The sequence below is a fragment of the Episyrphus balteatus genome, chromosome 2 (genome assembly GCF_945859705.1).
Source record: "Episyrphus balteatus chromosome 2, idEpiBalt1.1, whole genome shotgun sequence".
In the NCBI taxonomy this organism is placed as follows: domain Eukaryota; kingdom Metazoa; phylum Arthropoda; class Insecta; order Diptera; family Syrphidae; genus Episyrphus; species Episyrphus balteatus.
The window spans coordinates 99,948,950-99,974,956 of record NC_079135.1 but is presented as its reverse complement, the minus strand read 5'-3'; the positions used below and the strand labels follow the sequence as shown (position 1 = coordinate 99,974,956).

Here is a 26,007-nt window from a genome sequence, read left to right as displayed (position 1 = left end):
GCTTATCACTTATTTTATTGTTGAAGTTTCATATCCAAACAAATATGAAAAGCTTGAGGTACCGTCATCAGCAAAAATAAATTTTAGAGAACATAATATCATTGATACAAATGAGGAAAGGAGTCGGAGACAAAACAGAACCCTGGGGTACACCAGCATTTAGTATGTGGGTTTCAGGCTTGAATCAATCCATTGAAAATCATCGATACCACTTGCATGCATTTTCGATAAAAGAGTTTGATGCTAAACTCTATCAGATGCTTTTGAAGAATGGGAAAACATATTGTGCTAGTTGATTTCAAAAAGGTATTGGATAGACAACCAAGATTTCTGATATGAGTTCCATGAGACACTAGGTGTTCCGGAAATCTACGAGCGGATGATCGTGGACATGTACGAGCACATAAAAACGAAGGTAACGTGCCCCGCAGTGAATCAGTTATTCTCTGCTGGTGATATGGACTCATAATAAGTGAAATTCCAACATTCATATAGTACAGGTGAGGCTGCTATTGCGATAGCTGCTATCAATCACTTTGCGCTTCCACTGAGCAAAGAACAGATGCGATTGCTCTTCAATATAGTTGCTCACTGCTCAGTACTACTGTTCAATCTACTTTGCTGTGTTCTTCTTTTTCTTATAATTTGATAAACATGAAGCGATCAAGTAAAGAGGGAGAACAGTAAAGCTGTTCTATGCTCCTAAATATTTTACATTAAATTTTTACAAGCAATCCTTTCACTGCTTTTTTGTGAGCATTCTGTTCTTGATATCTAATGATAAGATTAATGACGAAAAAGCAGAGATGTAGAATAAGTTTACCATGGTGATGACGAAACAGAAAACTTCAATTTGAAATACATATCATTGTTTCAGTGCAGGCTTTCAAGGAGTTATTTCTGAACTTTGAAAAAATTCGAAAACGGAAACTTTCTTTTACTTTATTTTACATTTCATATTTTTAATAATATATTAAATGAGGAAGAAATTTAAAGAGTAATTTGCGGCGTTAACTGCTATTTAAAGAGTGATTAATAGCTGCTCTTTGTACAAAAAAGAAGGAGATTAATAGAAGTATTATGGTGGCGTTGGAACATAGTTTATAGGAAATAATTCTACAATGGACTAATGACCTATCTCGGTGAGACATAGCTCCATAATTTCACTATGAAATTATGTTTTACCTTAATCGAACATAAATCCAAATAAATTAATGTATGGAGTTATTTCCCACATGAAAATTTCTTTTTTAATGACGGTAATTCCCAAAAACAAGTTTTTCAGGCAAGATTTTGATTCCGGTAGAGCAGTCACATGCCTATTGGAAGGCCCTTAAACCATTTTCAAATTGGCTTGTAAGTTTTGATTTTTTTCTTGCAACAGAGATAGAATTGTTGACTTATGTCCCACATTTCACAATAAAAATTATGGAATTTCGGTCCACTTTAGTTTATACTCCTGGATCTATGTGTTTTTAAGACTTCTGGCAGTCTGCAAAAGAAGATAGAATCCTTTCCGTGTCAAAAAGTGAAAACCACAAATTCCTTTCATCGACGAAGATCGTTTCAACAGAAAAAAAGACACTTAAAGTAGGTACAAAGTCTAAATTTTCTAAAGCCCTAATTGGAAAGAAAAGTTAACAACAGGGTGATTTTGAAAAAAAAAACAGTAATCTATAAAATTAAAAGTACGTCACATGAACGTACATAATACCTATACATCACACAATATTTATTTTTTGTTTTTTTATATAAGATCCGAAACGAGTGTAATTTTTTCAAAAATTTGCAAGCAAAAAAAAATTTTTAACAAAAAAACGAATGAGGCTCCGACTCATCAGTTAAAAAAAAAGAAAAATTTTTAAAATTTACTCACACTCATTCCATGGATCTAGAGAAAAGAATAAAATACAAATAGTATGTAATTAAGCAAAAAATACAAATCAAACAAATCACTAATTCTTATCTTTTACGTTTTTTTAATTTCTTTTTTGACGAACCAGGTTGTTGTTGTTGAGATTGAGATTGTGCTTGTTGTTGTTGTTGCGATGATGATGATTGTTGGATAGAAGAAGATGCAGCCATATTATTAGCTTCATCTTCGGCAGATTTATCCTCCATATCATCATCAATCAAAGACTTACCTGGTTTTAAGTTTGACAAACTAGTTTGTTGTTGATTATTATCAGTATCTTCTGATGTCATCGCTTGATCACTTGACGAAGAATCACTATTTACCTGGTTGTTGTCGTCCGACGTCATCGTCGTCGTTGGCAGTGATGATGATGTTTTTTTAGCTTTGATGATGGTTGAAGAAGTCGAAGTGATGCTGCAAGTCATCAGATTGACATCGTCATTATTTTTGCTTATCAATGGACGTAGCTCTTCGTCATCGTCTTGAGCGGCAGTGATGAGTTGTTTCTTACGACGTTGTTTATTCTTTGTTTTCCCACCTCCTCCAGTTGTGGAAGTGAGGCTGATATTCTCGCTAACCCCGCCCCCTCCTCCTCCACCACCTGAAGAATAAGCAGCTTCAGTGGCATCTTCACAAGTCGATGACGAAGTTGATGGATTATTTTCTTGAGAGCTCTGCTCCAAGCTTAAATATTGATCATCATTTTCGGTCAAACTTTTATATTCCGCTGTGGTGTGAGCGGTCGAATCGGAAAAAGATAACGTCAACGGAGAATCAACTGGTTTCCCAGAGTTTTCATTTTCGTAATGCAAACTTCCGCATAAAGCAAATATTATGTTATCAGCTGGAAACCCTTTTGGGAATTGAGGTGATGGCGAAAGTTTATCAGTTTCGATTTCTTGTTTTATCGGTTTAGAAGCCTCTTGAAGAGGACTTTCGAAATTGATGAGGCTTATAGTTTCATCGGTTCCTTCCAAAGGCTCTAAAGTTGCAAGAGGTGGCAGGAAATCAGTTGGAAAATCTTCCAAAAGCGGTATGTCATCTAAAATTTTTGATCGACTTTTAAAGGATTTTTTATCCTTTTTCTCGTCGCGTATGTCAATTGTGAAAGGAGTAGGCAATTCTGCTGTAGTCGTTTTATCCATTGGTGGACTTTGAGATTTTTTGCTTTTTATTGGTTTGCCAAGTGTTGGGAAATCGGTACTCAATAACTTTGTTTTTTCTTCAACCTTGGCTACTATGGGTTTCCATGGAGTTGAGGAGGGTTCAACAGGACCTTCTTGTAGAAAAGAATCGAAAAATTGAATTCCATCGGATGATTTTAGAGTTGATTCTAGTTTTTCCGAGGGTTTATCCGAAGGCTTATCCGCCTTAGCAGAGCTTTGTTTTTTCTTTGAGGACTTTTCTTTTTTTAAAGGAATTTCTGGAGCTATAAAATCATCTCCATAAGTATCGACAAATTTTAATGGTGAGCCTTTAGATTTCTTGGGGGAATCGGAGCTCTTATATTTAGTGTCAACTTCAACGGGTTCTGTAGTGATATCAGCCACAATGGCTTCTGATGATGGTTTTGTAGCATCAGAAGGGTCTAAAAGTTTATCAAATTTAACCGAAATTACACTATCACTGCGTGATGCTTTTGTAGCTTTTTTATCCAGCTTAACAGGTACCTTTTCGATTTCGGATAGCTCCATCAGGTTTTCTTTTTCTTCAAAAGTTATGATTGTATCATTTGTTTTGGATAAATTCGTTTCGGATAAAGTAAAAGTAGTTTCAACTGGTGGAGTTGGAGCTTTATCCGGTGTATCAGCTTTTGATTTCTTGGAAATTTTCTTTGATTCTTTTTCGGATAACGCTGCTGGAAGAGTTGATGACTTTTCTTTCACAGATTTTACAACTTCTTCTTCAGTTTTTTTCTTCAATTTATCAATGTCTATTGTAGAATTATTTAAATCTTCTTGTTTATCCAGTTTAAAATCTAACAAACTATCTGCTAAATCAGATGCATTGGATAATTCTACGGATAATGGCATATCGTTTGTTGGTGTTGTATCATGATCAGGCTTTTTCTTCGACTCACTACGATTCTTCTTTTTAATTGTTGAGGAGATTTCGGGGAAATCCGTTTCTTCAACTTTTATTTCTTCAGGTGATTTAGCTCTTGGTTTTGTCATGGATAAACTTGTTTTTGACACTTGACTTGGTTTATCAGGTTTTGTTACTTTATTTGAAGATTTCGATGAACTAGCGACTGTCATTCGTTTAAATTCAATTGGTTTTTCATCTTCAAAATCTTCAGGTTGCAATGGGGTAGTGAGAACAATTGATGAACTTGTTGCCTCATCGTCATTTGGGGATTTCTTTGTTTTAGATGATTTTGGAGCTTTAATTGTAACTTCTTCAATCGAATCAGTGACTTTTGTTTTATCTTCTTTCTTATCTTCACCACCTCGATCTTTTTTTGTCGCCTTTTTTGATCGATCTTCATCTAAAGAAATTATACCCTCAACTGATAGTTTTCGAATAACAGAACTTTCTTTTTCTTCACTTTTGCGTCCTTTCTTTTGGGACTTTTTTTGTGTACACTCTTCTTCAAATGGAATCTCAACAATTGAAGATTTTCTACTGCTACTTTTTGAAGAGTTATCAGGAGATTTTTCTTGGGATATTGTTTCCCTTTCAACAATTTTACGTGTTTTTGATGTTTTCGACTTTTCATCATTGTCAAAATGTGTTTCCAAAGTTTTTAACTCCTCACAAATAATTTCTTTTTCCAAGCTTTTACGTGGTTTTGAAGTTTTTGAACCAATACTCGAAGTATTTGCATCATTTTCACTCTTTTGAGGTTTTGAAGGTCCGTCAGTTGTTTCTTTTTCAGGACTCTTTCGATTTTTAGATGTTTTTGATTTTATAACGACTTCTGAACTATTATCCACTTCTACGGATAAAAGTTTTGTAGCTGTACTTTCATCTGAAATCGATGTTGTGGGCTTTGAGTCGCTAACTAATGATTTCTTTTCAATAACTAAACATGTTTCATTAACTACAATCTCTTTTTCATTACTCTTTCGAGTTTTCACCATTTTTGACTTTGTTTGTTTATCCGAACAACCTTTATCCAAAGTTAATTTCTTACTACAATCAACTTCATCAGATACAACCTCTCTTTCTAAGCTTTTACGAGTTTTTGAAGCTCTAGTTTCGTTATCCGGAGACTTTTTCTTGCTGTTAATTTCTTCGGATAAGACATCTTCACATACAACCTCCCTTTCTACACTTTTTCGGGTTTTTGAAGCTTTAATATCACTATCCGGGGATTTTTTCTTGCTGATAACTTCTTCGGATAAGACTTGTTCGGACACAACCTCTCTTTCTACACTTTTTCGGCTTTTTGAAGTTCTAGGATCGTGCTTTTTACTGCTTATAACTTCTTCGGATAAAACTTCTTCAGATACAACCTCTCTCTCTAAACTTTTTCGGAGTTTCGAAGCTTTAGTATCATTATCCGAAGCCTTTTTCTTGCTGATAACTTCTTCGGATAAGAGTTCTTTTTCAACACTTTTACGAGATTTTGTTGATTTAACTTTAGAATCTTTATCCGAAGGCAGTACAACTTCAAAATGATCTAATTTTTTATCCAAAACAGGCAGTTCATCTGGTATAATTTCCTTTTCAGGACTTTTGGTAGCTTTGGATAATTTTACTTTTATTGTTTCTTCGTCAGATTGCTTTTTTAACTTCAATTTCGAATTTGAAGAAGTCGATAAATCACTATCAGCACTAGCCTTAGTTATAGTTTTTTTCGGTACTGGTTTTTCTTCTTCTTTCTCTTCGACTTTTTGTTTCTTTTTGTCAATTTTTTGCCTTCTCTTCACATCTGTAATATTAAACTTAACCACCTCATCATCAGATTCTTCCTTAACTTGCTGAATTTGTGGTTGTTGCCTCCTCCCACGATTCTTTAAAGATTCCTTCTTTGTCAATTCTAAATCGACAGCCTTCTCTATAACCGGGACAATTAATTTATTACCAATTGTCTCAGGTGGTTTAGTAAATTCACTATCCTCTTCATATTTCTCTGCGCCTAAATTAATATTTTCATCACAAAATATCGCCACAACCGGACGAAATAATGATTCATCACAATTCTCATGGATAACATAACTTTGATTAGCACTAATACCTTTCAAGACATCATCCGAATCCAAATCACTTTCACAACTACCCGTAATTGTTGTTACAGTTCCCAAAGGATTAACCACTTTTTCAATTGATATTGCCTTCATTTGATTCTGTTGCTGATGTTGTTGTTGTTGTTCAATCAAGGATTCAAGTGATTCGTATTTTGAAGTATAATCACCACAACCACCAACCAATGTGACAGCGGATGAAGAGGAAGTCGAACTTGCTGAAGACGAAGAAACACCACCACTACCACTTCTTGCTTTCGGGGAAGACGATGGGGAGGATGCAGTTGTTGCACGACTTGAACCACCCGCCGCGGCAGAAAGTCTACGTCGTTGAGGGTGACCACCTTTAATAGACATAGATAGGGAGAGAGAGAGAAGAGAGAGAGAAAGAGAAGAAGAGAAAAAAAAGAGAAAAGCCAAAGACAGTGTGTTAATTTCTTTTGTTTCGTGTTTTTTTTTTTGTTTATATTTATTTTTTATTTAATTTTATTTAACAAAAAAAAAAAAACTATTGCAAAAAGCAACAACAACGAAAAAAATAATGCTTAAAAAAATTCTATATAAACAAATCAGATGCAACCAAAAAGCAAAGTAAAAAAAAATATGTAAGTACGCAAACAAATTTTTAGATTTTCTTTATTATTTTTTTTTTTTTTTTATTTCAAACAAATGCTCATGATTTATGAAAGAAAGAAAAAGCCGATTCATGCTACTAGAGAGTCTTTTCTGCAGCCGAAACGACTCTTTGTGTTTTTTGATGAAATTATTAACAACAGAGATGTGTGTCAAACATAAGAGAGTAGTTAAGGGAACATTTTTTTTTTGTGATTTTTATATTTCATTTCTCGTTTGTTAAATACATAATTTACAGAATTTTACATATTATTAGAGTAAAAATACAAAAAAAAAAAAAAAGAAACCGTTAACACCTGCCGTTGGCTTTTTTTCTTTTTCCTCTTGTTTCTTTTTCTTTTTTGAAACGACAGAGTGTCGTTTGTGGGATTTCGAAAACGCAGTATTAAGGGAGAGATAGACGATCTAATATTTTTCAAATACTTGACTGTGGTTGGTGGTGAAGTGGTGATGGCATAATGTACGAATTATTTTTTAGTAAGATATCTTAATTTACTATTAAGGTATTACAAGACATAAGAAACAAAATAAAAAATGAAATCAAATTTCAGTATGTAGAATATCATTCACAAAAAAGAGACAGATTTTTTTTCGCTTTAATATATCCTTTTCCTAACATTTATTGATGATAAATAACCTACTTTACTTTAACAAAAGCATGACAATGTGTAGAAGAGAATTCTTAATTTCGACTATTTTCGAAAATCAATTTCGACACTTCCCAAATAATTATAAAAAAAATTCTTAATTTTTCCAGATGTGTTTTTCTTTTTCTTACTCGCAAGTTTTCATTAAGATCAATGATTTTATTCGCACGATGAAAAATTGGTCACTTAAACCCTTAAGGATATCTATGGAAAAACTCTAAAAATAAGGTACAAAAGAGTAAGGAAAAATCATACACAATTGAAAAAAATATATTTTTTTTGTAGCAACACTGTCTTTGAAATTTGATTTCTTTTTTTTTTTCAATTCACTTAGACTAAAAACAATTTTGTATCAGTAATAAATGAGAGGATAATTATATACTTTATATACAGGGTATAGATTAATATTTGTATGAAAAGCATTACGAACTGTCACCAGTCAAAAGATAGGGTTAAAATATTCATGCACAAATAATATTTTTTATATTATAAAGGTGTTATTCTTACAGCAAACACATTTTTAAACTATTTTAAAATTTATGTATTTATATTTAACAATAGTAAAGTCTTAGAAAAAAAAATATATAATTTTAATTTTAATCTATCATCAAAATGAATACATTTGAGAAATCGATTTTTTTCGATCGAATCGGAAATTGGGACTGTTTTAATTGGTAGTAATAATTTTTTTATTTTTTCTGGTAATATATTGTTAAAATTGGATTTCTAAATCCTGTTCCTAGTAATTTTTACTCTATTGCAACCTATTTCAAGTCAGAAACTGGGCTCGGTACTGATTAAAAAATACTTATCCGAGATTAAATTGAAACGATAGTACGACCTTTCCCGTTTTTAAATTATGTTTCTACAAAACACCATAACTAAATGATACAATTTCGATTTCAAAAACTGTAACAAACTTTTACTCTAAATTTTGAAAAAAATAAAAAAAAAAACTGTTAAATAAGTTAAATGGTTTAACTTTAAATTAAAAATATAATCTGTCTTTAAAAAAAAACTACACAAATATCCCTGTTAAATTTGTTTTTTAATCTATCAAAAACAATATCTATATCTATTGATAAACAAATACAATTTATGCACAACATCAATGCTGAATCTATGAGGGTTATTAGTATAATTTTTAATATCTGTCGTTTTTTTTCGATAGTTCAACGTACAATGGCAAAAACTTTAAAAAAATTATACAAAATTGACCATGCGAATGATGAACGAAGATGAATCAACATAAAACTTTTACAAAAAGTACATTGAAGATTTTACACAGAATTGTATTAAAACTTGCAAAACAATGCTTGGAATTTCAACACAATGAACGACAATACCTACAAATATCAAGAACGTGCAATAAATTACGACAAATATATGTTATGTATACCTTTAAAAAAAATTACTAATCCTGGGTTTTTAATATTTCAAGATTTCGATATTTCCATTTATTTTTTTGGGTAGTTGTGTGATTGTATTAGGTAATTTAAAGTGTGTCATAATATTCAATATATCAAAGGGTTCTATTTCAAAAATGTTTGATCTGCAAAAGTTACCAGCTCTACCAAGCTTAAATATTCTACGATATTCAGAAGTGTTCTATAATATTTGATAATAATTCAGCGAAAATGGGGGATATTATGCTTCCTGGGGAAAAAGTCTTATTAAGTTTCCAACTGCAGTAAAACTTAAATTGGTGAAAGCCTTAATAATTTCATTAATTAACTATAGATTTAAGCTAATACTATGCGAAGGTTGAATGTTGCATTTAATTCAATTGTAAGATTTGTATATAACCTGCGCAGATACGACCATGTTACGATTCAAGCTTTACAAATACTTAAAAACTGGTCAAGGCTGCATCCTTGACCAGTTTTTAAATTTTAAGGCTTGTGCTTTTAAATTTAAGTTATAAACAACCGCGGATACACAGTTTTGGGTTTTGACTTAATTTTTCAACCATTCTTTTTTGGGAAAAAGTAAGTCAATAGGAATTGAGAATCTGAGCCGATAACAAGTAATTTATATAAATGCTCTTGAAGGCGTCATCACTTCTACTCAGAATCAGTATCCCTTTCCCCAGTATCATTACTTAAATTTGAAGCAGCTAACTTCTTTAAAATCATCTAATAGGTACATTTCAAATGAAAGTTTTGATGATAACTAGCTACTTTGAATATTGTCTAATAGCTATACAATTTGTCTTTAAACTTTTGCCATTTACATATTTATTTTAATCTTTAAACTTTCTTTTTAGAAACATCTGATTTTTTTATCAAAACACCTTATTAAGTTGTAAATTTTCAAGAAAAACTATTTCTTTAAATTTAACATTGACTTCTATTTCAACGCTTTCTGTTTTAGCGATCAATTCAATTGAAAGAATAAGATTGCTAATCAGCCCTATCGGCAATCTCACGTGAGGAATTTCCCCGGGAGTAGGTTTTCTCTCCCGGGAATTTTTCTCCTTATCGGCAATCTCCATCGGAATTTCGTTTTCGGGAAAGAAGTACAGCCAACTTAACAAAACAAAAAAACCTTCGAACACATGTCTTCGAAAATTTTGACAACTCTAATTTGATTGTATGTAGTGCACAAAAACAATTAAAATGTTTAATAGTCAATATTTATACATTTTTTTTCTTTGGTGTTGATTTGTGGATTTTTATTCAATAATTTTTTTTATTTTTTGCCCAACTTATTACTTTGTTTGTTTCTTCAGATAGACATGTAATTAGTTTTGTGTTTTTAATTTTAATTAAAGAATCAATCAATAAAGTTTCCTAAGCTTTGTTTTTTTTTGACATGATAAACAAATAACTGAAATAAATTGAGGCATTCCACATAATTTGATCATTTCTTCGACCAAAGCAGCAAACTAATGCTCTCGGAATGGTCTCCTTTAGTTCCATGCTTTTTTTTTTAAGGTATTCTTATATTTTATTTTTGTCTACTATTTTGCGTTATCCAGTTGCAATATCATTTGCTTTTTGTTGGATTAAGGAAGTAAATAATTTAATATTTTTAACAGAATATTTTGAAAGAAAAACGAGTACATTTTGGCTTCAAAATATCTGTTCCCCATAAAAAATATGATAGAAATACTTCGGGGGAGAAACTTCATTCCCGATAGGTATTTTTGTGCGGGAATTTTTTTCTAGGAAATTTTTCCATTCAAAAAGTATTGCCGATACCGATTTTTCGGAATAGAGAAATTTTTCCAGGGAAATTGTATTGCCGATAGGGCTGATTGTTTAAAAGCCTATAGATACAAAAATTTGTTGATTACTTAGTCGATACAAACAAGTGCAGTGTCTTTTATAACAAAAAAATATCCTAGATTGGGTCTAAGGTCAATTTTTCTGAATATGATCATAGATAAATAGTTATGATTTGGTGAAATATATCTTTTAATTGTTTATTTAAGTAAATTGTTTTCTTATTTCCCAAAATTTACCAACAAATAAAGTATTAGCAAAATTAAAAAAGTATAAAGACAAGAAAAATAGAGGTCATAGAAAAAATCTAGCAACAGCAAACTAAGCAGTAGAATTTTTGAAAATTCCTATATGCAAATAATGAACTCTAAGCACACAAAAAAATAAAAAAAAAACATTTGAAAAAAAGCTCAACAATAATAATAAATAATATATAACATATTATTTTATTTTATCTACAATACCAAATAGAAAAAAATCTAAAAAATAATATTCACCTGAATCTTTATGTGATACCGATGGTGATTCGCGCATTGCATCAGCTAAATCTTCTTTAAGTCGATTATCGCCATGGGCAACAGAGAAATCCGAATTCATATGTTCGTGACGAAAACGATCCATTAGCTTTGGACTTTGTTCAATGCTACCTGTTTTATGATACAAATCATTGTTTTAAAGACTTCAAATCTACAAAATGTATGATGTTGAACTTACTATATGAACCAGATTCAATAAGAACTGGCACTGCTGATCGGCCAGCTGCAGTTAGTGGCATATTAAGAGGACTTGAACGTTCTGGACGTCCAGTAGAGCCTGAACCAGAACTAACACCAATTTCAACTGCTTCAACATCTATATGACTCAGATTAGACCTGTATTTTTGAGAAACAAAACTCGTAAACGACACAAATTGTGTGGAGATGGGGAATATCTACCCGCTAGGTGTATTATAAGTTTTAAATACAAATTGTGGTCCCATCCAGAGCCTTCGATGAGGTCCTGCATGAGTTATAATTTCTACTTGAGATAACCAACTGTCACTGCGATCATCACTATCGTCATATTGTCTAGTACTGTCAATAAGCATGCAAGAATTTTTATCCTTAATCAGCCAGTTTTCAACAGACAATGGTGGCATAATTTCTGGAGATCCATCTTTTCGTCCAAGATTCCATTGAGCTTTGGCCTCAACTTCAAGCTCAATTGGAGTATCATCACATATTTTCTCTTTGGCAACATCTAAACAAACAGAAAAAAAAAAACAGTTAACAAATCAAAATTTCCATTTTTTAAATTTACTTACTTGTGGCAAGTTTAGTATCCAAATCGTATTGAATCAGTGCACCATGTCCGGCCATTACGAACAATGAGTCAACTGCTTTACGTTGAATTTTATGTGGCGCTTCCCTCGCCGCATTTGGTGGATCCAAAAGCCAGGAACGTGATTTGGCAAATACAGCACAAACACTCAATGGCTTGCCATTATCATCAGATAACGATGACAATCGCTGGCGTGTATTTGATGTCTTGCCATATGAACTAGGCACGGCCGATCCTGGAGGAGAGCCTAGGGCAAAAGGTTGTCGTAGCTGAGCTAAAGGAAGCACAACTGTTGGCCGTGGGAAGGGTGGCATTGTCGGATTATGATAGGGCATCAGAATTTGGCTAAAATTTGTGCTATCGGAATGCGAGATGGGGCTACTCGAACGTCCATCGGCTGTGAGGCCAGCCGAACGATGAAAACGAGATAATTTATTTACCACATGAAGGCTAGTATGAGTACGAACACCAGCTGGACCACCGTATGGAGTGACTGGGAATACATGAGTCGTTCCACGCAATGTAGATACTGCTACCCAGCGACTATCCAACGAGAATGTGATGTTCTGTACTTTAGCACTTGTGTCGCCACGATGCAAGACATAAATATGATGTACAGCAGCCAAACTAGACCCGACGGGATGTGGTTGAATGCGAAACAGATGGAAGTCATGACCACGTCTATCGGCAGTTAGAAGCATCATTCCAGAATTGTCAAATTCCATTGCTACAACTGCTTCAGAGTGGGCAATGAAATGAGCAACAATAGGATCACTGCCATTGATGGAGACAGGAGTGCCACTTGTCGGACTAACATCTTTAATTGGATGCTGTAATGGGTTTTGGGGTTAGTTTAAATTTTGGTTTTACAGCTAGTTTCAAATGAAAAGTCCTGTGTTTGAGCATATTTTCTCCCTACCAAGAAAATTGAGATCAAATAAACAAAAACACTCAATTTTATTGGCTAATTACGACAAATCAACTCAAAAATAACAACAAATCATACTTGTTTGAAACGCTAGAGAAAACAAAAAAAAATTATTGTAGTTTTTAAAATAGTAACTATTGTTCGAAAACTACAATAATTTTTCGGCATTTTTCCTGCCTAAAACTACTTAATTATTATTTTTTTTCTCACTAAGATAAGCTGGTAACATATTTCGCGTTTTCTCGACCGCCATACCTACAACTTTTTTCACTGTCTTCAAAATGAAGACAAAATTCTCAAAAAAACACATTTTCGAAAAATGGGTCAAAAGTGCCAAATAAGATCGAAAAAAACAAAAGTCGGCTAAGAGTGCAAACCTCGTAAGTCCATTTTTGTAAATTGTTCAGGAGAGCAATTTCTAATTTTCAATTTTGTACTAGCCCTATACATTTTTCATGTCTAATTTTGTCTCTTTTGGTTGTTTAATAAAACAAATATGCACTTTTTCTTAAATGAAAACATAGATTTCGATGCCTACTTTATAAATTTTCAAAAATCTAATTTTTGTCAAAAAGTGGATTTACGAGATTTGCACTCTTAGCCGACGCAATGTTTTTGATGAGCAGGTATTATTAAAATTAAAAACAAATTTAAAAGATTTGTGCTTCAATAAAAGTGGAAGACATATTGGACCGCTGCTTCTTACCCATGAATTTCATCTTGCTTGTGCAAGCCACTATGTGGTGACTAAATTAATAAAAATAGAAGATAGTGAAACAAGAGTAGAAAAGAATTTAAAAAAATGGAAATTGCGGGAAAAATATAAGAAACGGAAGGTTAAAATCTATCAGAAGATTTAACATGTTCGATGACTTTTTTGTATTATCTGTAAATATTTTTAAAGATGATGTCATTTTTTATGATTGTGAAACAGATATAATTAAAATTAGTGCTAAAATTTTAATTTAAAGCAAGACATTTAGAAAACGAATCATTTATGTAGGCGAACCATTTATGTATACAGTTTTTGGATCCTGTACAGAGCGGTTTTTGGAATTAATTTTTTTGGACCAAAAATAACTGTAACTGTCATATACCAATTTTGGAAAAGTTTAATTTTCTCAAAAACGGCTCCTACGATTTTTATTAAAAATCAAGTATTATTTTTTAAATAAGGTCTATTTTTTAATGAAAAAAGTTCTCCTATAGAATGGTTTTTTTTTTTTTTTTTATTTCAAACTATCTTCCAAATTACTTGTTCAATTTTAACGAATTTGCTTATGCTAAAACATTTTTTTGTAATATCAAATTTTCGAAAACGTGACATTGAATTTTCTTGAAACTTTGGTTTTACGTTGATTAAAAGTTTCTAAAAAAATGGCATACTAAATTTGTTTTTAAATTTTGTTTTCAAAAACTATATTTATAAAAAATTGCTTTTTTTTCTACAAATGCATCTTTATAAAAGAAAACTGCATACTTTTTTTGGAGCTCAATTTAAATTAAAGAGTTGTTTTTTTGTACATTTTGAGAACGAATTCAGTTTTTTTTTTTTTGATATATTTCCCAAATTTGTATGTAAAAAGTTTTTAGTTCTAAGAACAAGTTAGTGCGACCCACTCGTTTATTTTTTTTCAACCATTTTTAAAAATAATTAATTATGTAAAATCATAAAATATGTTTATGAAAACATAAATTGAAATACCATAAAAATGCATTTTATCTTCATTATTTTGACCCACTTTTTGCAGAAATTTATAGATGTCTTTTTGAAAAATCATTTTTTTTATAGAATTTTATCTATTCACATTCATTTAGATTAAAACTGTTAAGAAAAAAACCGACTTAACTGGAATTATTAATTTTAATAATCGCTAGATTCGCGATTTACCACACTATGTGATGGACCTTATAACTAAAAAAAGCGATGCCAAGAACTATTCTTTATTATTTTATCGTAATTTTTTCCAGTGAGCGAATGAGATTTTTTCATTTTTGCTCAATTTTCCATGGGACTTTTGATTTGAAACGACCTGTACCATTCGTACTTACTTTTATATCTAAAATAGTGACAACACCACCTTGACGAATATCCCCAGTAGCCGAGTCAAAGCTGCTGCTTTTAGAGCTTCCACCTGATCCAGTTGTTCCAGTTAAGCCAGCTGCGACTTGTTCACCAAGTTCGCGTAGACCTTTTCCGAAACTTTTTGCCGCATTGAGAACTGTAGCCGTGTAGCTGGCTACACCGTCTCCATCACAGCCACCACCACTGCGCTTAGAATGCAACAATTTGTTTTCAGAATAGGCCATCCAGCGTGTCCCCAGAGCTACAGGATTTGGATTGATCCTAAAAGAAATAAAAAAATTAGTTCCATTTTTATTAAAAAAAAAAACTGATTCCAACTCACCCTGGACTAGGAAAACATGTTGTAACTGACAAACGATCTTCAAGACTCCTTGCATCAAATACAGCAATACGTTCGTGAAATGTTATCACAATTGACGATCGATTTGCTAAAATATCCAACACAGGATTTTTAAACTTAATCGTCTTCACCTGGGCGCCAGTTTTTAGAGAGACAAAATTCACAGCACAAAATTGTGGATTACTACCAGCTGGTGTAGTGCCATCACATATAGCCATTAATGGCCTTTTCTCAGCATACGCATCAATTGGCTCATCAGCACGACCATTCTCAGCATAGGTGGGTGTGGGCAATACTCTCAATGCCGATACAATACCATGACGCCATGAGAGTACTTCCACTGCCTCACCATTTGCAGGTATAGCCCATACTTGTACACCTTGACCATAGCCAAGAATCAATAGCAGCGGTGGTGCAACATTTCCCTCCAACTCCCAATCGTCGCAAAAACGTGTGTCGCTTATGTCGGCTGCTGTTTCGAAACGAGCCCAAGTTATTGTGTCCTTGGGATCACATTGTGGTTGGTTGTTGAGTGTGACGTCATTTATGAATCCGGCAACAGAGTCGATTATCGAACGATCGCTAACCACTTGTGGTGGTACTATGGCTGGTATACCGCGCGCATTGCGCCTCGGGGAATCAGCTGACATTCTGTTTTGGGGGCCAACAAAAAGAGGCGATTTATTGCAGTTGTAGCAACAGTTTTTCGTTCAATTTAAAGAGTGTTTCTTTTTTTTTTTTTTTAATATGAAAAAAGAGGTGTGTGGGGGTTTTTTTTTAATTCTGTTGAGAGAATTTTTCTAGGTCTAGGTGGGATTTCTTCCTTTCAGCTGTAAAAATAGAAAACAATAGGAGTGTTGCAGTGATTAAAATTTTAAGTTCAAAAAGTTTATTGTTTGTCTTTTTTTATTAAATTTTCACCACAGTAAAAATAATAGCTTTTATAGGTCATTGGCATAAATATAGAATAATGCTGATTTTGGAATGTGATAAAAAAACAACAAAAAAAAAATCGCCTATGAATTTTAATTTACGCAGTATTCTTAGAAACCGATGTTTTGTTTTTTATTGTTGTTGTTAGGTTTTCTTTTTCTTTTTTTTTTTTATTTTTGTTTATTATGCATTCTGTTTTGAATAAATTTTGGATAGGAATTTGAAAACAAAGTGAAATTGTTAAATAAACACACACACAAACCTACATTCATCATCAAGTGTGACTTGTGCGAAGGCAGTCTAGCCAACGAAGATGAATAAATAACCATTAATTTAATACTCTTGTGATTAAAAAAAAAAGCCTAGGAGCTTCTGAGATAAAAAATGGTGTGACTTTTGTTTTGTTTTATTTTTCGGATTGAAAAACAATTGTAATGGGAAATTTTGTTGTGGTTTACATTTTTTTTTTTATTGTTTACAGCTTTTGTCGTTCTTTATATCATACTTAAGTTTGATATTTCATGAGCGAGGATTTTTACAAGAAATCATCATTTATTACGAAATGGAATTTTTGAACTTTGTCAGCTTTTAAATTCTAGGTGGTTTAATCGAACAACATGTTTTACACCTTGTTGAAAAGGTCTAAATGTCTTCTATCCAAAACTGTAAAGAAATCTAAAATGGGTACAAATTTGACGAAGCTAAATTTTTTTTTAATGGGCGAATGTTAAAAAAACCTGTTTTTTGCCCCTAACTCCAGATTTTGGGGCTGTTACGGAGTTTTTAACAACGTTTCGTAATGAGTGCAACTAGCTCTACAAAACGTGATAGGTCCTCACCCGCGTATATTTTGAGTGTTATGTGTTTTTTTTTTTTTGACGTGTCAGTCAAATGCATATTTCAACTTCTATGGGTTAAAAATTGCTGTTGCGTTTTTTTTTATCAATTTTTATTGAAGTTTTGAACAACAACTTTTGTGTGTTGCAACCAAATAGAAACAAATCTTAATAAATCTTAATAGAAAATAATTTTAAAAACAAAGCTTGAATCATTTGGTTTTCGAAATTTATGTTAAATCTTTACTATTTCCAACTTTTTCTAAGTCGATAGATTACTTTTCAATTAGATTGAAAGCTCCTAATACCTGATGCATCTTACCCTAGATACACATTTATTTTTAATATTTCAAATAAGTTAGGTAGTACATTATAATTTGCAAGTGCACAAACTGGCTATTATATTAATTTCACAATTGAAATAGTTAATACAAATTACAACAAAAATAAATAAAACAAACAAACAATAAAAATGAGCACATACAAAAAAAAAAAACAATTACATATTCTAACTCAAGAGAGAGGAGTACAAAAGTACACGTACATTTGTATATGCAACCAGATTAGGTAAACTAGAGTGCAATTACCCTTATTTGCAAGCAAGTTTATACTTAAACGACTTGTTCTTGTTGCTTTCAAAACTACAATCTCACAAACATCAAGCAGGTGTAAAATAGCAATTCAAGTAGTGTGGTTGCATCATTGCTATTCAAAGTTTTAAATTGAAACAATGGATTTAATAGGGTGACATAATAATGTTTTCAAGTTCATTCAATATTTTTGGAAAAGATTTGATTGAAACATTCAAGTTTATATCGTGAATTGCAATCAGGGTGTTTGAATTAAATTTAAATTAAAAAAAAAATAAGGCACAATAACAAGAAATAATCTTGAGTTGTTATTTTTTTGAAAATCAATCATTAAAAACAAATTATAGAAAAGAAACATTAAAGAGCTTACACAATTAACTGAGCATTTGTCTGTATGTTTTCAAAATTGACCTTTATAAAATGTTAGTGTAAATAATAGAATATTATGTAGTAATAATACTAAAATCGTTCACGAAAATAATGAAATCAGTTTTCGTGAAATTATCATCATCATTTGGTAATAAAAACCAATTGGTCTTATCACCAAAAACATGGAGAATACGTTGAAATTGCAATTTTCGTTTGATTTTATTAAAAGTCAATGGCCAACGCGACATTTTATGGTTTAATTAAACCCATCATTTTTAAAATTTATTTCGAAAATAAAATTAAATATATTTGGGCCATGCAACAATAAACAAAACCGGTCGACAGTTTTTACTTGTACTTTAGCATGCTGACATTCCGAAAATGAGCTTTTTATTATTATCGTACCAATTTTTTTTTGTTCAAAAGACCAAACGACCCTAGGTGGTTTTTCGAGTACATAGTGTAGGTAAGTGCATCAGTTATTCTTTGCTGACGATGGAGCCATCATAAGTGAAGACCCGATATCCCTGTAACGAGCACTTGATGTATGGGTGGATGTTCTAGAAGGTAGTGGGTACCGCATAAGCGCGAAAAAGACAGAATACCTATGCTGCCCATTTTCTGATCCACACAGGCCTATTCCTGACATTTATTTGAATGGTGTAGTGCTTCCCAAGTGTGAAAAGTTTAAATATCTGGGGTCTATGATAAATAACGAAGGTACTTGTGATGACGATATCAATCATCGCGTAAGCGTAGGTTGGATGAAGTGGCGCGAAAATTCTGCTATCTTCTGTGATCGAAAAATGCCCCCTAAGCTGAAAGGAAGGCTCTACACCGCAGTTGTGCGTCCAGCACTCACATACGGTTCACAATGTTGGACAATGTACAAAAAGTATGAGAGTAAGTTAACGGCAGCTGAGATGAAGATGCTTCGCATGACAGCAGGAGTAACAAAGCTTGATAGAATTAGAAGTACAAAGATCCGAGGAAGCCTTCATGTTAAAAATACCATCTCCCAAAAAATTGAACACGACCGACTCAGTTGGTATTGCCATGTTCAAAGGAGAGATCCTGAGAACCCCGTCAAAAAAGCAATATCATATAACGTTCCAACACGAAATAAAAAGAAAGGTAGGCCTAAAAACTCCTGGTACAAGCAAATGCAAAAACACCAGCATTCAGTTGGCCTCAGAAACGGAACAATACAAAACCGGGAGGCTTGCCGCCGATTTCTGAGGTCAACCCGGCGAACCCCACAGGCGGATCACTAGTGTGAAGCAGTAACGTGGGAAGGTTATGATCCCCTCGACATCGAGATCATAACAGCGCCGAGAAAAAGGAAGAAGAAGTGTAGGTACATGCAAAAAGTGGAAATCGACGTGATGAATTATTGAAGACCTGCTTTGAAAAAGATAAGGCTGCAATCTTTACAGAAACACTCAGTAGCCTGAAATCTGGTCTAAGAATTGAAAATTTGGACGACACATACATGGGTTGGGGTCAAAATTATGCCGGGGACAAAATTCTTTTGTCAAAATTCTGCTTTTTGAAATTCTGTTTTTCAAAAATTTGAGCTCTAAATAAGTATAAAATTTGATTTCTTTTATTAAGATTTATTTAATAATAATAATAATAGAGTTTCCGCATACCATCCTGGCTAAAGCCAAGAGTACCCATCTTATAAATAAGATTGGGTTCTATTAGTCCCTAGCACTAGAAGAGGTAATTAAAAACGAGATTAGTTAAAAAACTTTTAAATATACTATAAATTGTTAATATTTCATATACTTGTGATCTTATGTGTATTATTTGTATTAGTTTATATCAATTTTAATAAATTCACACAATTTTTTTTTGAATGCATTTAAATTATTTTCACTCTTCACTCCACTTGGTAAGTTATTAAAATAGTTAATGCCATCATAGAAGACTGAACTTTGGGTATTACTTAACCTACAACGCTGTGGTCTGATGTTGGTAGCATTTCTCAAACTATAAGGCTGAACTGCGGACACTTCCACTAATCCGTCCGATAAATAATCCGGTAACATACCATTTCGTATTTTAAAAATAAAAATCATAGCGTCAAACGTCAATTTCTGCTTCACATTCATCCAACACAAGCATTCAAGTAAAACACGAATTGGAGTATATACATTCATTCTTAGGATTATTCTCATACCTTTATTTTGCAGTCTTTGAAGTCTTAGTTTCACGTCTGCATTCGAACCATATAATAAGGTTGAACAATAATTAAAGTGTGGCAAAATTATCGCGTTATAAATGAGAATCGCAGCATTGAATGTTAAGTGTTTACGTATTCTGCTTAAAAAATAAATTTTCTTTGAGATTTTTGCACATACATGACTAGCATGTTCTTTTAGATTCAACTTTCTATCTATGACACAACCCAAATACTTAATGCTTTCAACACAAATTAAAGACTCACTATCCATTTTCACATCAATATCTTCATTCATTCCAAACTTCATATATTTAGTTTTCGTTACATTCACCTTAAGCTTGTTCATTTTCAGCCATACATCAATTCTTTTTAAGTCATCATTCAATTTCTCACACATATCTTCACCATTTTTACCACAAATATAAATCAGACTATCATCCGCAAAAAGTTTCATGCTGCAATATTTCAAACATTTTTTGAAGTCATTTATATACAAAAGAAACAAGAACACTCCCAAAACAGAACCTTGCGGCACTCCCAAATTGTTTACTTTTGCATCCGATGTCACACCATTCACACTAGTTCTTTGACTTCTATTGGTAAGATAAGATTCAAACCATTTCCATTCACGATGACATACACCATATAAACGTAATTTGCTCAGTAATATTTGCCTATCAATCGTTTCAAACGCTCTTTTCAAATCAAGAAACACAGCCACTATCGAATGTCCACAGTCAATCTTCCTCTTCCAGTTCCACACAACACAATTAATCGCTGTTTCACATGAGTGTCCACTTCTAAATCCAGATTGTTCCTGTATCAACAGATTATTACATTCTAAATAATTTTGAAACTGTTCTGCAACAAATTTTTCTAATATTTTTTCACACAATGGTAACATATTTATTGGTCTGAATTCTTCACACTTGTTCGTATTATTCACTTTTTCAACAGGGATAATCAATGATTCTTTCCAACTTTCAGGAAATGTACCAGTCAACAGGGAAGTATTTATTATTTTCATAAGTACCGGACCGATAATTTCAATCGACTGAAGAATCATATCTTTGTTTAGTCTACACATATCTTTCTTGTTATTTAATTTATTTATTAAAGTGTAAAGAGATCTTTCATTACAAAAACTGAAAGTAAAAACAGAATTTATATTTATATCAGGTGGGACAAAGGGAATATATGGTATCGAGGCATTTATTTCGAGAATACTATCAACAAAGTAATTATTAAACTTGTTCGCTATTTCACTGGATTGCATTGCAATTTCATCACCAAAACGTACAAAATCAATGTTGTTTGATTTTTTATTCTGCAAAACCATATTTTTCAAAATTTTCCACATTTCAATTTGATTACCATCCTTAGCAGATATTTTGGAAATGATGTAGTCACTCTTTGCACTTCGAATTTCATTTTTATATTTATTACGTAGATTCTTGTACCTCAACCAATTTTCACTTGTTTTGTTTAAAACCGCTATTTTATAAGCTCTAATTTTTTCACTTTTTAATCTCTGTAGTTCTAAATTAAACCATTCACTGTCTTCAGATTGGGGACTTAGCTTTGTAACCGTTAACATTTCACAACAATTTTTAAGTTTTTCACTGAAAGTATATGACAAATCATTCAAGTCATTTTTTAAAAATACATTCTGAAAACATTCTTCGTTAAGACATGAATCAAAACGTTCTTTTGTGTATCGTAAAACCTTATACTCGCTTCTTTTAATTTCCGGTTTCTTTTTTAATTTGCAGTTCAATAGTTATAGTTTCATGATCCGTAATTTTATCAACTGCATGTATCGCATATTTAACTCTTGACTTCAGATCATTATTTGTAATAACGTAGTCTATTAAAGTAGATGATTGATCAGTTATTCTGGTCGGTTGTTTAACAATCTGACAGAGGCCTTGATCAGTTAGAATTTCTAACATTTTTTCTCCGTAACGATCTTTCGTCATTTTAAAAAAATAATCGTTAAGATCCGTTAAAAAAACTAGTTTTTCTCAAATAATTTTTTGAGAAACAATTTTTAAATAACGTTATTATGCTTTATGTAGTAATTTTTAATGAACACTTAAAACAAAATTTAAAATTTAGTCAGTAATTTACTATACAGACAGACAGACAGACAGACAGACATCCTTCCGTCAACTTTCTTTTTTTTTTATATATGAGTTTGTTTTATGGTTATAAACTGCATTCAAAAAACTATTTTTTTTAAATCTACTCGAAAGTATTAAACAATTTCAAGTTGTGCCATTGTTTTTTTGCATATTTTTTGTGTTCAGTGTACTTTTAATTTCAGCATCTTAAATTTTCATGCACCACAGCAACGAATTAATGAATTACAGCAATTTTTGTTTACAAATTTCTTCAATAATATATTGAACAATTACATGAGGCGTAAAAAAATTTAAATTTTTCAATGCCAAATGTAGCAAAAACAATATACACCTTTAATGTTTCGATTCTTGTAAATTATATTTTTGTATAAAGAAGGAAGTTTCAAACAAAAAATAAGAATCGTAAGAGCCGATTTATGTTTTCAAAATAAAAGTTTGTATTTAAAAATTGATGACGCTTAAAAAATTTTCATCAGACCGTTTAAAAAGAAAGTATGACTTTTTTTTTACTGATTTAATGTGCTTATTTTTAATTTTAAGCCCATTCAAAAACTTTTGTATATAGTTCGATTTTTTTTCCTAAACCTAAGCTTGCCTATAGTACCTATTTCGCAAGTAAAATCTTATGAATGTTAAGAATTCGGAAAAAATCAGTTTGAAGTACCTTTTAGTGCATTGTGAAATTAAATAAGGGGAAGTGGGGGCAAGACGGCCCACTTAGTTTTTGACTGTCTTAAAAACCAATAAAAAAAACATCTTTTAAATAGAATAAAGTTTTTATTTATTAAGTTTAATGTTTTTTGCAGAAACTCTCGTTATTATAAAAAAAATAGAAAAATACTGAACAAAAGATTTGAAAAAACATCTAACAAAAAACCGTCTTGCCCCCACATGGGGGTAAGACCGCCCTATCAAATTTTGTTGGTAGAAAGACCGTTTCTATTGTTTTAAATGCAGCCTATTTGTAATAATAACACAATTATGCTATGTTTTCATTATAGTTCTCACACCAGCACAAGCTTTTTGGTACCATTTGGTACACATTTTGCACTTAATCCAACAATACTTTGGATTGGATCAAGAAAAAAGTTGCAGATAGAAGGTACAAATACAATCTGCAAAGTCCTCTTCATCAGAATCATCAATTACAGTATTGTTTAGCGCCTGTTGCTTAGCTTTTTGGAAGATTTAACGGTGAACTTCTTTTTTCACTTTGTTTTTTTTTTTTTTTAATTTATCTTTATGACTCCTTCTTTCGCAGAAAATACTTTTTAATATTCACTTTCTATTATAAAAAAAGGAAAAGTTAAAAATTTTAATTATTTCAGTGTCAAAAATACAAACTGACTTTTCACATGAACGATAACAATTTGATGAAAAATCACAAAATTTACCGTAACTCTTCGGGGTCTTAACCGAAATTGCTAAAACTTACAGACGTGAACGATCGCACCAAATGGCAACTATTTTATATTGCAAGTGCTGCCAATTTTCATACAACATAGTACGAAAACCGTCTTGCCCCCATAGGCGGTCTTGCCCCCACTACCCCTATATGAAAATTATTTATCAATGTTTCTAGGAACTTCCGATAAAAAAAAAACTCTTGAAATAGGGTGATATACACAAGTAAATGTTTTTTTTTTTTTTGCTTACAAAAATTACACAATCAATAGAATAACATTGAGAAATACCTGTCATTATTCGGAATAAATTTTAATTTTTGTAAGTGCTGGGAAAGTGTGACAAACCTTTTGTTAAAATTGGCCTTTAGTAATAGACTCGAACTTACCAAATTAGGTTTTAACGAAAAAATTAATGGTAATAGAGCATATGTATGTAGATATAAGATAACGCTTAAGATTTGGCTTAGAGGCAGTTCACCTGTAACTAAGTCGATTTTAAAATCATAGCATTATTTTAATTTGAAAGTTAGATGTAGGTACCTATGTTTTATTTTTTGTTTAAATAGAGCTTTAGATGAATTCGGGTCTATTACTAAGGGCCAGGGGCGTACACACCATTGGGGCAAGCGGGGCGGTGGTGTGCCCTGGGGCTCCCGCACAGTGGGCCCATATGGCCTTAGGCGTCTCAAAAATCTGTAACTTTGTTGTCTTTTGTGATAATTGCTTTTTTTTTAAATTAAAATTGTTTTTAAGCTTTTAAAAATTAGTCAAAGTTCAAAAAGTACGATTTTCGCTTGATTTTGGGTATTTAAAAATATCTGTAACTTTGTTGTCTCCTGAAATAATTAAACCAAAGGAGAATGGGCAATTTTGTATGGAACTTGGACGTTCAGCGGCCAAGAACGATTTTGTTATTTTTTGATGTAGTTAAGTCTTACATACATTGTGCAGAAGTTTTATCCTTCTAACGTTCTTCACAAACGGATAAAATGCATTTTTGCATTTAAAAGTTAATGCAAATTGTCTCAATGTTTAAAATTGAACGTGTATTTTAAGTGCAAGATATGATAATCTGTCATTTTCCCTGAGCCTGAAGACCTTTATCTTGGATATCCAACCAATAGAACCCAAAATATTGGCTTTTTAAAACACCAATTTCGAGTCTATTTTAAGACTTTTTTTTAATTTTTTGTTTGTTTTTTTCCTTTTGAAAATTCAAAAACAAAATCTTGAAGTGGTTGGTTTAAAAAGCTTATATTTTGAGTCCCATTGGTCGGATATTCAAGATTGAGGTTTTAAATCATAGAAAAAATGACATAAAATCATATTTCATAATTTAATTAAAATAGTAATTCAATTTGCCCTTCGCATATTGCTCGATGCATTAACAACACAAATATTGCAATATCTTCCATTCCAAATGCAATACAACGAAACGGCCATAGTAAAAAATTTTCCTACGTTATGTTCTTTCATTTGATACCAATTTCATTACTGGCCGCCAAACGTCCAATATGCCCATTCTCCTTTGGAACATATAATCTTTAATGTATCAGAAATCATTGAGCGTAGTTTTTTTTAAATGCAAATTATTTTTGAGATTTGAAAAGCTAGGCAAAGTTCAAAAAGTACAATTTTGGCTCGACTATGGCGTTCCAAAAATCTGTCATTTCTTCGAGTTTGAAAATAATTAACTCAAATTAGGAATATATTACCTGAAATGTTTAATAAATTATTTGACACACTGTTTTTTTAGCTAATATTTTTATTTAAGTATTAAACGTTTATTCAAAACTAAAAAAATTACGATTTTGACTAGGCTAGAACGTCTAAAAAATCTGTAACTTTTGTATCTTAAAAGATTATTTTCTCAAATTTTGCAAAATAAGATAAAACTGGTTTCTTAATTTTATAAAGGCCTTCCTTTCGTGTCTTAAAATAACTTAATTATTTTTATGAGTATAAAATAAAGAAAAAATACATTTCAATGTAGTTTGTTTGTGTTACGTTATTTGAAATTAAAGTTGCAAATTAATTAATAGTTCCATGTTTTATAAAAACTCAATTTCTAACTTTTATTTCAGAGCAACACCCTAAGAAAAATTTTTAAAGTGTGACACAGGTTTATTATTTTAAAAACTTGCCGTGTTATTGCAGTTTTCAAAAATGCATACAAATTTCCATAGTTGAAACTAGAACGAAAGATATTACAATTTGAATGCAAAAAAACAGGGATTTTCAAAGCAAAATAACAA

The 26,007-nt window shown here is 31.8% G+C and overlaps 1 protein-coding gene across 1 annotated transcript in view; it reads right to left on the bottom strand.

The window, feature by feature from the left end:
* Nucleotides 1-1,818: 1,818 nt before the first annotated feature.
* Nucleotides 1,819-26,007, bottom strand: part of LOC129912726 (serine-rich adhesin for platelets-like) — a 32,811-nt gene continuing 8,622 nt past the window's right edge. Inside the window, exons 2-8 of the mRNA XM_055991097.1 lie at nucleotides 15,269-16,116; nucleotides 14,913-15,207; nucleotides 11,916-12,762; nucleotides 11,548-11,851; nucleotides 11,327-11,484; nucleotides 11,110-11,259; nucleotides 1,819-6,449 (exon numbers count right to left, since the gene is read on the bottom strand). Of these exons, the coding sequence (XP_055847072.1) occupies nucleotides 1,963-6,449; nucleotides 11,110-11,259; nucleotides 11,327-11,484; nucleotides 11,548-11,851; nucleotides 11,916-12,762; nucleotides 14,913-15,207; nucleotides 15,269-15,936 (6,909 nt within the window). The 5' untranslated portion in view covers nucleotides 15,937-16,116 and the 3' untranslated portion in view covers nucleotides 1,819-1,962. The remainder of the gene's footprint in view (nucleotides 6,450-11,109; nucleotides 11,260-11,326; nucleotides 11,485-11,547; nucleotides 11,852-11,915; nucleotides 12,763-14,912; nucleotides 15,208-15,268; nucleotides 16,117-26,007) is intronic.